The sequence below is a fragment of the Morone saxatilis genome, unplaced genomic scaffold, assembly GCF_004916995.1.
Source record: "Morone saxatilis isolate NCDOM2014 unplaced genomic scaffold, NCSU_SB_2.0 Contig8, whole genome shotgun sequence".
Classification (NCBI taxonomy): domain Eukaryota; kingdom Metazoa; phylum Chordata; class Actinopteri; family Moronidae; genus Morone; species Morone saxatilis.
The window spans coordinates 11,249,236-11,263,262 of record NW_023340257.1 but is presented as its reverse complement, the minus strand read 5'-3'; the positions used below and the strand labels follow the sequence as shown (position 1 = coordinate 11,263,262).

General features: G+C 38.1%; 1 protein-coding gene across 1 annotated transcript in view; it reads left to right on the top strand.

Annotated features, from left to right (window-relative positions):
- The window catches only part of LOC118341833 (transmembrane protein 255B), a 19,237-nt gene extending 6,504 nt beyond the window's left edge, over positions 1-12,733 (top strand). The window contains exons 4-9 of the mRNA XM_035680232.1: positions 304-393; positions 3,276-3,356; positions 3,551-3,636; positions 3,751-3,910; positions 9,516-9,620; positions 12,112-12,733. Of these exons, the coding sequence (XP_035536125.1) occupies positions 304-393; positions 3,276-3,356; positions 3,551-3,636; positions 3,751-3,910; positions 9,516-9,620; positions 12,112-12,171 (582 nt within the window). The 3' untranslated portion in view covers positions 12,172-12,733. The remainder of the gene's footprint in view (positions 1-303; positions 394-3,275; positions 3,357-3,550; positions 3,637-3,750; positions 3,911-9,515; positions 9,621-12,111) is intronic.
- The last annotated feature ends 1,294 nt before the right edge of the window (positions 12,734-14,027 follow it).

Genomic DNA, 14,027 nt, shown 5'->3' with positions numbered 1-14,027 from the left:
GTATTGAAAAACACTGAAAACAATATTCTCTTCATTTGAAGAGTTAATAAACTATATGTTTTTTGAGCCAGCTGCCTTGTAAAGAAACACCTATCAGACAAATAAGTTAAATGTGCTGTTGCATATTTGGCTCGTTTAGAAATGTGATTGGCATGCATCTGTTGGAAAGAAAAAAGAAAAAGATCTTGGCCGTAATAGTAAATTGTCATTCTGATCAAATAACACTAGTTTTTATATCTGGTATCTTAAAGATTTTATGTGGAAATTCTCTCATTTACACTTTGTTTCTTCTTCCTCCTCCAGCTGACGGCTGCGATTATATTCCTCAGCTTTGGAATCATCTCGTCTTTTGTTTGCTTGGTGATTGATGGCGTCTGTATTGTCTTTAACATGGTGAGTTACCTGCACTTGCATGTGTATACTGTAACATTTAACATAACATTGTACTATATGACGAAACAAAGCAGCAATAGTAGACCGTGAGGCAATGATAAACCACTGTGCTGGTTGACTTTGATCCACCTGGACAGCCTCTTGGCTCGCAGCGAGCGCCAACCTTGCTCTGTTGGCAATATTGACACAATTGTGTCCATGAAAAGAGTTCCCACAAATTATAGCTCAGTCTTTATATCATTTGCCAGCTTTGTTTTTTTATGTTCTTCCCAAGTAAATTACCAGTTGTAAAAGCATAATGTGGACTAAGATACACCATCAGTGTAGAAGTGTCTAGTTATGTTTGGCTTTATACATCCAGACATCTGATGAGACGGTCACTGGATGTGATTGATGTTGCTTTAATAGAGAGCTGCCTCCCTAAAAGAACATTTAACAGGTTAGAAAAGCAAAGCTGCATTCCTCTTTCAACCTCTAAAACTAAAACAGATACATTTAATGTAGAAATTAATTGTGGAAGACTCCCTCTTTATTCAGAAAATAATAACAATATATTCACATCTCCATCTACACTATAGTCTTGTTTTTGTCTACTTTAAATTAACTGTGTTTTGACTGGCATTTTCTGCATTTTAAATGGTAAACATTATTGAGTACAGTTACGACTAAGTTCTTAGACAGCAAACGCCTGAGTGTGAAGAAACTACAGACTCTTGCACACTGATTTGTGCTCACTCACTAATCCCTTTAACCTTTACATACAGCAATAACGTATTGCTTTTATATTTGTACCCACAAATATTTGAATAATGTGATTATTATGAGTTTTGATTGTTTTTCCTTCTATTTGGCAACATTGACCTGACTTCACTGTCTGTTTAAAACATTTTGTAATTACCTTGAGGTTGCCAGGCAACCAGTGAAGACAAATCATTCAGCACATAACCCCCGCGTAAAACCACAATTTGTGGTCCTGGTCATGGTCTCTAGGTTTTTTTTATTTTGCTTTATTTAGATACTGACAGTAGAGAGGGGATGAAATGTGTTTACCTTTGAGCCTGAATGAATGGAGAGGTGAGGGCTCTATCAAGAGCCAAAAAAGCTGCCTTTCGGTCAGGCGACAATGAAGCATACAGCGCCGCCACAGCAAGAGTGAAAGCTGGCATCAAGGAGGCAAAGTGGAGACACCAGCAGAGACTGGAGAGAGACCTCAATGAATCAAAACACCACAGGCTACAAAAGCCTCAGCACCCCCATCTTGTGTGAGGCCACGCTACCAGATGAGCCAAGCACATTTTATGCTCACTTTCATCTCCTCAACAAAGAGTCAGCTGTAAAGTCGTAAACTCCTCCTTCAGAGGATCGGCTGCTGGCTGTGAGAAAACTCCTGCTAAGAGTGAAGATGACTAAAGCTGCTGGGTCTGATAACATCCTGGCCGTCTACTAAAAACATGTGCTATTCAGCTAGTTGATGTCATTACTGACATTTTAAACACATCACTGGAGAATGTTCCCACCTGCTTAAAGACAGCCACCATCGTCCCTGTTCCTAAGAATCCTGTGGTATATAGTCTAAACGACTACCGCCCTGTGGCACTCACACCTATTCTGATGAAGTGCTCTGCTTTAACAAACTGGTTCTCCAGCACATAAAGAATAACATCCCTGTGGCATGGGATGGCCAAGAGGGCTCTGCAGTGGGTGATTAAAACTGCTCAGAAGATCACTGGCACCCATACTGAACATCTATGATATTAATGAGGGTTACATTATGAACATTATGCTAAGCTAAGCTATCTAGCTGCTGCATCTAGCTTTATATTTAGTGCACATACATCATCGTTTCATCTCATCTAACTCACGGCAAGAAAACACATTTCCCAAAATATACAACTATTCCTTAAACCGACTGCATACTACTAAGATATACCATAATGAGTGTGTGTGGCTAATTGTTTTCATAATGAAAGCAAAGTTATAAATAGAATTACAAGCAGTGTGACGTAGCAAAGTGATCGGGGGGGAAAAATAAACTAAAATATGATTTATTGTAATTATAAATGGCACCAGTTCTCCCATTTGAAACATGAGAGGATGTTGCAGTATGAGTATAAGCCTCCCTTTAAGAATACATTCTTAAAATTATTGTGGTTTTTGTAGTAATTATGATGTTCAAGAGGTTAAAGCACAGCATCTTAACTTATCTCACCATCTCTCTTATTCAGATAAGGATTACATCTCTTTTACTATCTCTTCTTTGTACCATAGATTATTATATGTTTTATCTTCATGGTACTTATTTGTACCATATAGTTAAAGACTTCAAGAAACATTGGAGCAAATGTATTAAGATAAACTCCTTCAGGGGGTCACTACCTGTGTTGTGTTTTATTTCACCGTACAATAGATGGGAAAGGTTTTTCTCCACTTAGGTCGACATCAGTGTTATTCTGAATCAAACCACACACATCGTACCACAGACAACGATGGAAGTAAAGTCCAGGACTTTATTGTTCTCTCTCTGACAAAACCTCATATGTTGTATTTCAAACCAAACATGATTTATGTGAATTTTACCAGAGAAACCATTTCCAGTAAAGTGAACCTCTTTTTACCAATTTAAAACAGCCCTAAACAATATTTTGTTCGAAGTGGACTTTTGGAAATTGATCACAAACAGACTCCAAACTCAACACTGTTCACTCACTTCAAATGTGTGTTTCAGTCATTCTGTAGACACGGCCATCTGGATCATCTTGTGTAATAAATGTCAGTTCATTTTGTTATTTTATTTATGTTTTTTATTCGTAATATAAATTGATCGGTTTATTCTGAAATGAAACCCTGTGGATGAAATTTCTTCATATATTAACTTTTGCCAGGATGTGCGTCCACTGGAAGCAGGTAGATGTCAGTATTACAGCAGCGGCAGCGGCTACATCTATGAGAATTTCTACACCACTGTGAGTAAAACCTACAAAATCATATAAACAATATTGTCCTGAGACTAATTCAGACAAGTTATTACAATCTGAGTTGCAATGGAGGGAAACTCGGGAAGGTCCCGCTACATTTGAATATCAGATATAACCCCAGTTTCTTTTAGAAAGACATGTCTTTGTATATCTACAGTTTATACTTGTCTCTCCTTTTTCAGGTGTCGTGTTGGAACCCACAGGAGTCTTGTAACATGACAGTACGAAGTGGGACCTGCTACTGCTGCGACCTGTACGACTGCGCCAAGTGAGACAGCATCATTATCCTACAATGTTATCTCCCATTAGGTGTTAAAATGTCCTAATTATCATTTCAGAATTGTATTCAAATAATAAACGTAGCTGTTGTTTTGATCCGCAGTGGAGGCTACCTCAGCAACTACTATGAGTTTGTTGGAGTACGAAGCTGTGAGGAAGTTTTCACTCTGTACATTCTGATTTGGACGCTCACTGGCCTGAACCTCATGGCGTTCTTCACAGGCATCCTTACCACAGCGGTGCTGGGCAGCATCAAGGACTCGGTAAGACACAGGAGATGTACACCAACGCAGAGTCTGACGAAATGGTACATTTGGTACATTTAAAGTGTAACTGCACCCTTCAATTCTGGCCGCTCTCTCCCTCTCAGCAAATTTAAAAAATGCATCGGAGACATGTAAAGGGCAGCCACTTTGGCCTCGACACCAACCGGAGTGATTGACAGACTGACCAGAAAAGACCGCTGGAGCTTTTACAGCCACTAGAAGCACATTCATGGCTGTTACATTGTAGCTAAGCTAACGACTCAGAGAGGACTCTGGTATATGTGTGTGTCTGTGGGGGGACTGTCAGGGTTCAAGGGAAATTGTTTCTAGTGGTGCTTTTACAGAGATATAATGCACAACTCTGAACCCCTGCGCCAAAATGGAAAAGAACTAAGTTGCAGTTTAACAAAACAAAACTCAATCTGTATGCATTTTGAGCGCAGTGGTTTACAGACTCCCACACAAAGCGGCTGCCCTCCTCTCATTAGAGGGTGTTCTCCCTTTTTTTCAATAAATCTCTACCAAACGTTTGACTCTATGTCTGCATTCGCCTTGCAAGGTTCAGGGTGATTTGGCATGTTGAGCCATTTTCAACCCACAAAATGTTGATCTTCCAAAATTTGGAAAGAATGTCAATAATAACACCATCACTGATGTGTTTCATTACAGAACAGTCATATAATCTAGTTTACAGCTAAAAAAACATTTGTAAGTGTGGAGAACCTCTTTAAACTCAATTAAAAGTAAGTAACTCAGACCTTAGGCTAAAGGCGATTTTATCTGTGTAAAGGATATTTTATTTATTTTTCTATTGTTTTTAGTTTAAAGTTGCACTCATTGATTTTTTGGGGCAGAAAAACTTCAAAACAAGCTTGAGCAGAAGCGTCATTGCCTAAATTCATGGCAACAAGACTGAATCTGTATCTGTTCACATACATTTGCGACTTCCACTCATGCCACCTTTAATATTCAATTTGCAGTTACTCTAAATGCTGTGATTTTTAAAAAAAAACAACCTATCTTTACCTTTTGTTTTTGCACTCAATGCCTTCTATAAAGCATCTTTTCTAGTCTGATATGCTTTTTGTCTTTCAGTTTGCTGTTCTACAAATAAGAAAAGCCAAAAGTTAATACTTCCTGAATGATAAACCACTTCTATGCCCTCTTTCACATTCCCAGGATACTGGTTGCTTGCGCTATTTTGCAGATGAACATTTAGTCAGACTCTGCACAAGGAAATGTGATCAGATTTTTTTTTGCAGATCATATTGAAATGGCAGCCATAAAGTGAATGGCAGGTCACATTCAGCCAGCTGTAGCTCAGAGAAGACCTGTAGCACAAAGTCTGCCAGTGAAAACTGATAGCATCCAACCACAGGTTAAAGCCTTACCCCTCTTGACCTGAAGCCATTATTGTTCAGCATGCACAAGCTGTGTGTTGATAAATGGATAAGAAAAAGCAATGGGGAAGTTTGGGGATGTCCAGAAAATTTTGTTCACATGCCATCTACAATGTGGGACTCATTGTGCACAGATTCGATCTGGCTCGGGGTACAACGTAAACCAAGTCTCCAGACCTGTCAGTTAGTATCATGCCTCCATGGTCAGCTGACAGTAAAAAGACAAGCAGTGGGTTCAGGAGACGGCTGGAGTTCATTACACAGATTTCAGAGATGATTACACAGCAACAAAATCTTTATTCTGTACAGCTTTTAAAGCCAAAGAACTTCGTGTCTGAGCTAATGTTCAGATTTACAGCATCCCTTAACAGAAACTCAAATTTATTCATCCATAAAACAACTACTTAACACTATTCTGGCTGCATATCATAGCATGGTCAGTTTAGTTGACTTATAAATCACATATTTGGTAGCAGTAGGTCCCAGCCTATTTCACTGTGTATTTAATAAGTGACAGCAAAGAGCTTAGCTTCATCTCTGAACAATACGACTCAAATAGTAGATGGAGAAACAGAGGCAAACTGAATGTAATTCAAACTCACAAAGATGTTATTGAGTTGAGTGGTATTTTAAAAACACCAACATTTTTTACCCTCAAATGTGATGTGTGGTCTCATTCTTTGGTTATATACTGGTGTGTTATCAAATTTGACATCAGGTGTAAAGTTAAATGTCTACAATAAAGTACCGTGCAGTAGGAATGTTCAGGCTCGGTTAAATCATTTCTGGTGGTAACACACAGTGTGCAAGAGATAAGCCGTAACATGGTTTTTAGTTGTAGCTACAGCTAATTTGCAAAACGTGGTGCTCCTTCCACAGTATACCAGCGTTCAGCCGGATGATCTCAAGACCACATGCTGCGTTTGACGGAAAGAAAATTTGTCTGCTTAATTAAAGCGTGGGATACTCACACGCTGTGGTTAGATGGCTGAAAAACAGTCACTGCCAAATCAGAAACAGTTAAGGTTCACTTATTGATTCAAGTCCACATCTGTCCAAATGCTGTTTTGTTGCAACAGCGTAGCAGCAGGGCAGCGGTTTGCCTGCACAATAAACTCATGCTTATTGCTCTGGGTCCCAGCATGTTTAATGTCGGAATACACAAGGTCACTTTGTAGCTTTAAATCAAACCACAGCTCTGTTTGAACCTTTATTGCCTCAAAAAAATGAAGTTCCTTATGCAGCAAGACAAACTTAAAACTCAGAAAATGCTAAAGTTTGCTTCTGAATGTAATTGTCTCCCTCACTTTCCAGCCTGCAGAATGAGAAATGCTTATTGAGATCAGTTAATGTACCTGTTCAAGCACTTTTTCCTAATACTGGAGCAAGAACTCTTTCACCTCCTGATAATATGTATCAGCAGGGTTACCCAGGACTGTCTCTGGATGCTAAGCCCTAGTCCATCAACAAGGTTCATCAAAAGCATTCCTTCACTCCTCCTCCTGCAGCTTCCGCTTGTAAAAACATCAGACACTAAGTCAAAGACACTTTTCCCAGCAAACTCTCCCTAAAGACTCCAAAACCATTTGATAAAATCTTCTAAATTATATATGTTGAAATATGCTTTGCATGCTCATCATATTACTGTGGTTTTGAGGTTTGAAAGGAGAATATAGAGGTCATTACAGGGGAACAAACTAGTGTCAACAAAAGTTTGGTTTCCACTCTCCTAGATATGTGGTGTTTGATGTCAAAATAATATCTGGTATGTCTGTGTCCAAATTTAATAATAAACAGATTTGATGGTAGAGGTGTGTCTTAAGGCTATGCCCCAAGACAAAGGTCACTGTCTCTGCTCGCTGCTCATTCCTAGAGAAAGAGAATAGAGGAAAGAGAAGGAAAGAACGTTCCTTCATAATCAATTAATTTTTTTAAATAGCACAATATTTCCAGCTTCTTCAAATGTGAATATTTTCTGCTTTTCTTACCCTTAAAACTGAATATATATACTTACAAAACAACAATTTGAAGACTTCTTTATGTTTAATTTTATGGACCAACCAGTCAGTCAAGAAAAACATTTTGTCTGCTGGATCCGCAAAGCTTTAGCTGTCTCGCTAACGGGTGTGACGAGTGTGTTTGTGGTCTATGAAAAAGCTCATGCTGGCAGAGATCAGGCTGGTCTGGCCGGAGTGAGCCTAAACTGGAGGACATGCCAGCAGACCACACAGGCTCTCGTCGTCCTTCACTGCATGCTGCCAAAACTAGTGTATTTGCATTGTATCGCACAGGAAGTCTCCTGTCTGGAACAATGTAGGGATTAACCTCCCTGAACTGCCATAATTCTCTAAATCAGTTGTTAATATTATTAATAATAATGTTTTAACTATAAGAATGTATTTAAAAGTTCCTCCTCATTTTGTTCAATTTAATATGATTCAGTACTGAGTTGATAGCTGACTCCTCTGTGTAAGACTTTTAATATCAGAGTCCCAGAAGTTTCCAGAGCTGTAGGAGTGGCAAATTATTATTTGCTTCATACCTATGACATGATTAGTTGTCATGTAAATATGTTTATGTTAATTGTTTTGCAGATGTTTTATGTTTTTTCCCCTCTATCTGGCTGCAGTAGATTATACATAAAAGACAGGGAAACTAACAGTTTGTAAAATTTATAGATCTGCAGCCTCCAACAGTTTTGGATTTAACCTCAAGCATGCTGCAGACAGACCACCCAAATGGAGACCAAAACAATACCGAGGCCTCGATTCATCAAAGGTTTTTACAGGGAGGAATGTGTGTTGCATCACTAAAATGACCCGATTAGACTTCTCGCCACTAACTGTGTGCACCGAGTGACAAGTGTGCTGAATAGGATGTGAAAAATTGAAGCAGAATTGCACAATTGCAGAATAATGTGTACATGACCCACCTGTGAAAACATTCAGCGTCGCACATTGAACAGATGGATGTTAGTGTTAGTTCAGGCAGAGCACTTAAGGTGTTCTTGCATTAGCTGAATGGCTGATTCATTCACTCTTCACCAGTGTCACAGTGCACGTTCATGCTAAACAAGAGCTTGCTCAAAGTTCAGTGCACACTGATTAAAATGAACAGTTCACATTCATTTCTTCGTTTTTTTTAAATCAGCTGCTTTACAAAATGCTGTGTGTTTGACATTGGTGGAGGAGATCGGCGGATGTTGGCTTCTGGTTCTTATGGTTTTCTTATGGAGTCTTATGGAAAAATGACCCTACTTTTAACTCAATTTATTAGCTCAGTGAACAGTTCCCTAATGAGTTTATGGTCTCAATATCTTGTTTCAAGTCTTCTTCCATACAGCATGATGTTCTTTTTTTTTTTTTTTATCCGACGGCCTTAATGCCAAACTCAGGGCTTCAAAAAGGTGCCACATAAACCAATGGGTGATGTCACGAGTTACTCTTGGTTCGTGCACAATATTTTGTAATTTCCAATCATATTCATACAGGTGGACATTATAACATTAGAACCTGACACTTCTTACTCTGCTGATACACTCGCATATGCCAGACGAGTTTGCTGCCACAGCTCCCTCCAAATCCTCCTTACATTTTTTATGTTGATTTAAAGGTTAGGTTAAAACGTTTCAGTCAGGTTTCTTCTGTGAGTGATGAGGTCCTACATGAACACAAGATGTTCATGCCAAAATTCAGAAGACTGGGTTGTTTCACATGAGAGATTTCTATATTTGTGTTTTTGTCTCCTTCAAACAGCTGCCAAATCTAACTGTCGAACTATTTGCTATAAATTGTCAGTTTCTTAACATAAGTGTGTGTGACTGAACTGATTTTGCAGATTACAGTCACCTCTGTTCATTTTTCAGTTATCCAAACTATTGGATCACATTTAGGTTTGTTCAGATTACAGTCATAAATAAAAGACATGTTTTAATTGTGATGGGTCCAACTGACCTTTTGCTCATTTGGGAGATGAGACATTTGAAATGTAAACAAGACAAACTGTGCAGACTTTCCATGATCATGGCCAAAACAATCTTCTAATCAGAGTGTGTTGCTAGCTTAAGACTTATAATTGGACTATCTCATCATTTGTAATGCGAGTGTTTTATTTTTTTCATGTGTGCACATTACATCAGAGAACATTGTACTTAATACAATAATAATAATATTGTGTGGGTGTTTCTCTTTGTTTTGTGTCAGAGGAGTAGCAGCCCTGTGACCGAGGCCTCTGAGAGCACAGCATCTTCCCCTACAGCTCCTCTGCTGATGAATGCCAACACACACACAGTCCACCAGCTCCACCCAGTAAGTATGTGGTCAACACACACACACACACACACACACCAGCAAAAGATATCACGACAAACATACGTATGTGTGTAGTCTATCATCCGTGCAGTTAACCATCCTGCAGTCACACAAACGACACCTCTTCATCTCCACCCTACATCCATCTATTGAGCAAAACCCTCAACAACAGCTGTTGATAGACGACCACCGTCTATATCCAGGAAGTACCCTACTAATTTCTTTTTTTACTCATTTTATTTCATTATTGATTATGGATGTTCTTTGTTACAAACAATACAAAGTCATAAAAACTTTCCACCTACATAAAAAAAAAATGAAAATGAAAATATAAAAAAGAGATATCAGGTTTGTACCTTTTAACTTTCTCTTAACTTGTGGTACTCAAAATAAAAGTTGTTGTCAGTGGTAGTTTTGTTTCTCTTTTAATAAAAATAGTTTTAGTATAATAGTTTTAGCCAGTTGTTTTTAATGTCGTTATATTTAGTTTGGTCTAATATAAGTTAAACCAAATTAAACTAGTTTATTCTAGTATTTCGAAAAGGTTCCTGAAATCCAAATAATAATATTTTTTTTAGCTTTTAGCTTGATAATTATAATGAGAATTTATATAATGACTACAATTATAGTTGTATACAGTAGTTATGCAGTGATATATTTTATGACGTCTGTGCTGTTTTTGGTGTATCAAAGGTTTCATTCATCCAGTTATTTGGTCTATAAGTGTGTGGGTGGATAAAAACTCCATGTGAATCTTGTTAAAACACTTAGTATGCACCATCACTACCCAGAATCCATTTTCTCTGTAGTTACAACTTGATTTTAGGCATTTTAATGCAGACATACAACACGCTTTTAGCAATTTGAATTTTAAATTTAAATGCAGGTGGAAATATGTGACTAAACACTGGCATCTGGTTCAGATGTGAACATGACCCACAGCAAACCTCTAATTATTTAGTTCTCACTGAGGATCACATTAATGTCTCACTGTTTCCAGGATCACGCTCCAAAAAGAAAGATGTTTTCCCCATTTACTTAATTTGCATAATTTGAAGTACTGATTCATCCCAATACAAATCACATTTTGTTTGTCCTCGATTTACCTCAAAACAGAGCTTAGCACAGATATTTTCAACTCTAGTTAAAAAGTACCTTGCAGAGTTTTTTTACCACTAGTTTGGATGAGTACAACTCAGTGTTTTCCTGCAGTACCACGATCAGCCGTAAAAGGTAGAAGAACACAAAGAAGCCACAACCAACAATGCAGGCTTAAAAAACATAAACATTGTAATCCTTAACATTTATAGAAACACAATTTTTCGCTTTTTTTCAGTCATTAAGCATATTTACATCCAGTAATTAACTCACTTTAAGCTTTTTTTTTATAGTGGTGGAGTCCGCCATTCCCTCACTGGATTGGCAAACTAGAAACTAAACTGAATGTCCATAACTAATTTACATTACCCGACACAAAATTCCTTGCTGTGATGGCTGGAATCACAAGTTATTGTTGTGTGGTTCGGTCAGATTAACTTTTTTGTATCATTCTCACAACGTCACTATTAACTATTCACCTGGACAATTTATGATGTTGTATATGGTATCATTGTAATCTTTCACCATCAAATGTCAATACATTTTCTGTGTTACCATGGTTGGTTCAGGAGATATGATGTATGTATATAAAGATACATTATTTGGTTGTGGCAGAAAGTAAAATGGCCACAATACAACGGCTCCATCCAGTCACAGTCTTTTATTTATACTTTATTAACATGTCACCTCAGATGAGGCACCTGAACTATAATGTATTTATTTATATTATTATATATTTATTAGTGTTCCCAGGAAGCAAACTCAACACTAACATGTAAACTTGTCCCACCACTTGTTCTTAAGCTATCAGGCAGAACCAGTTACCCACAAGCATATCTGTTTTGTAATCATTAGCACTGGATGGCCTGAACCTCATCTCACATCAAAGAGTGCATGAAGGTTGGAATGACCCTCTTGAGTTATTTACCAGTTGTATAAATACATTTCAATAGTTTTCCACTACAGGGGGCCTTTAATTCAGAAATTGTGGAAAAGACTGTTGAGGTTTCCACACTTGACCACCCACATTTGATTAACTGATCTGGTTGTGGCAGAACTGGTTTGATTTGTGCAATAAATCTTAGCACCCAGAATGCTGTGATTTCATCAGAACAATTAACCAGTTTTTATAATGCTCAACGAGGCTGTTTACTGGAATTCACCTCAGTAGAAACCAATCAAAGGTAGAGTGTGAACATTTATTCTTGATCCAAAACAGCAGTTTGACAAAAAAGGTGAAATGTGGTTGGTTTGATTATTGGCAAAGTTTCATCAGAATATTGGAAATCATTGTGAGATCACACATTTGTTGAAGTATGTGGTCAACTTCTTTCTTTGTTTCAATCATTTCTTTTGTCTCTCTTCCTTTTATCCTTTCCTGCTTATCCAGGGAGCCTCGATGTATTTCCCCCCAGCAGGAAGGACAGCTGCCACACAGAGTTTTCCTTAATCATCAAATCCCTGCACTAAGTCCAACCCTCCTCCCTTCGCCCCGCTGACCAGCATGCTGCCTCACCGAGACCACAGCCTCTCTGCCTGAGCACAACCAGGTGCTTATGAGGAACTATAGGTTTAACCACCAAATGACCAAAACGCAAATGTAGAAAGAACAGAAAGAGATAAACAGATGCTTTATTGTTGTTGTTGATGTTGTGAGGAAGGGAGGACATACAACAGGTACAACTAAAAGAAAAATATGCTGGTCTGAATATTAAGCAGAAATATAAACATTTTGTTTTGTAAAAATCCATCAAATGGACACAGGAAGTTTCATGGAAAGCACTTCCTGCTACATTTACTATAACATATTTTACTGTATCGAAAACATAAAGGTCTTAAGTTGTAAAATGTTTGCAAATGAAATGTTTTGTAATATAAATGTGTCAACTGCATGTATAGGGCATATAGGCTACAACTCAAACATTCCTAAACATCAGTGAAATCATACACAAGAGTTAAAACCTGAACATACACAACATGTATCATTTAAAATATCAGTGGCTGATTTTGAATAAAAGAATAACTCGATTAGCCTCAGTTGTCCTTCCTTGAATATAAAAGTTCATTATAACACAAATTTGATATCAGAGAAGATCTTGGTGTACTGGCATTTTTTTCCTATCTTTGTTCAAAAGCGTGGTCTTTCAGTTTGAGAACATGATTCATTGATTTTGATGACGATTTTATAATAAGCCTTTACTTGGGTTCGCTCTGATTCTGCTCTCTGTTTACCCTTCGAGGATTCACAACATCACTAGAATCCGTCTTGCCAGGCTTCGAGCTACGTGGTTGTGTCCAAACCACAGTGGTTCGGACCGATTAGCGTCTGATGAGGGACTACTGGCAGCTACAGGTTTGGTTTAGGAGTGACAACATCAGTTACAACTGTAGCATCAGTTACATCAGGTGTGGAGAGTATTTCTTTATTGAAAGCAGCTTTATTGGCTGAGGTTTGCCTGTTATAAACAGATGGTTCATCCAATCACCTGCCAAGTATTTTATGAAAGTGTCTGCCATTTTACAAACCGTTTCCAATGACAACTTTTGTGGAAGCAAGAAAATATCTGGCTGCGTCAGGTTATCAAATTAAATGCTTGACATATTGATGCTTCCACAGATTTCCTCCAGCTTCAGCCCTTCTCTTCATACTCAGGCTCATGAAAGGTCTGCTCTCAAATGTCTCCTCTGCTCTCTGATTTTTTGTGCAATGACCCAGTCAGAATTCCCCAACCAATACATAGCCAGGTGTATTATTGGCTGATGACGTTTTTTTTACTTAGAGTGTCTCTTATGGGAACTTATGTTACCTTTTATCCGGGTTCATCCTCTCCTGCCCTCCAAGGCTTTATTACATGTATTTATTTAGCTTTCTTTACAACTTTTTGAATAAAGGGATGGGTAATATCAGGTAATATCAGTGCCTGTACTCTTTTACTGTAATAGCTATGTGAGCCTCTCGTCTGTGTGCATCACCTTAATGACTCAGAAAAGGGAGCCTTGCGAATAGTTGTCCAACATGGACCGGTAAAGTCAAGGACCTCAAGTACGTTTTATTTTTTTTTTATTATTATTATTTTTTTTTTTACAATTGTGCTCTAAGAAGTAAAGCGTTCGTACCAACAAAGAGGCAGGGATCATTTCATTGGTCAATACTACATCTGGCATTCTGTTTGTGTGACAGGATAATTGCAAATCCAAGTGAAGAGGATAAATCTGAGAGACAGAAGCAGCTTGTGAGAAGAACCGCTGGAGGAAATCTGTGCAAGCAACAATATATCTGAGTGCAAGCATCCAGTTCGAGCAGAA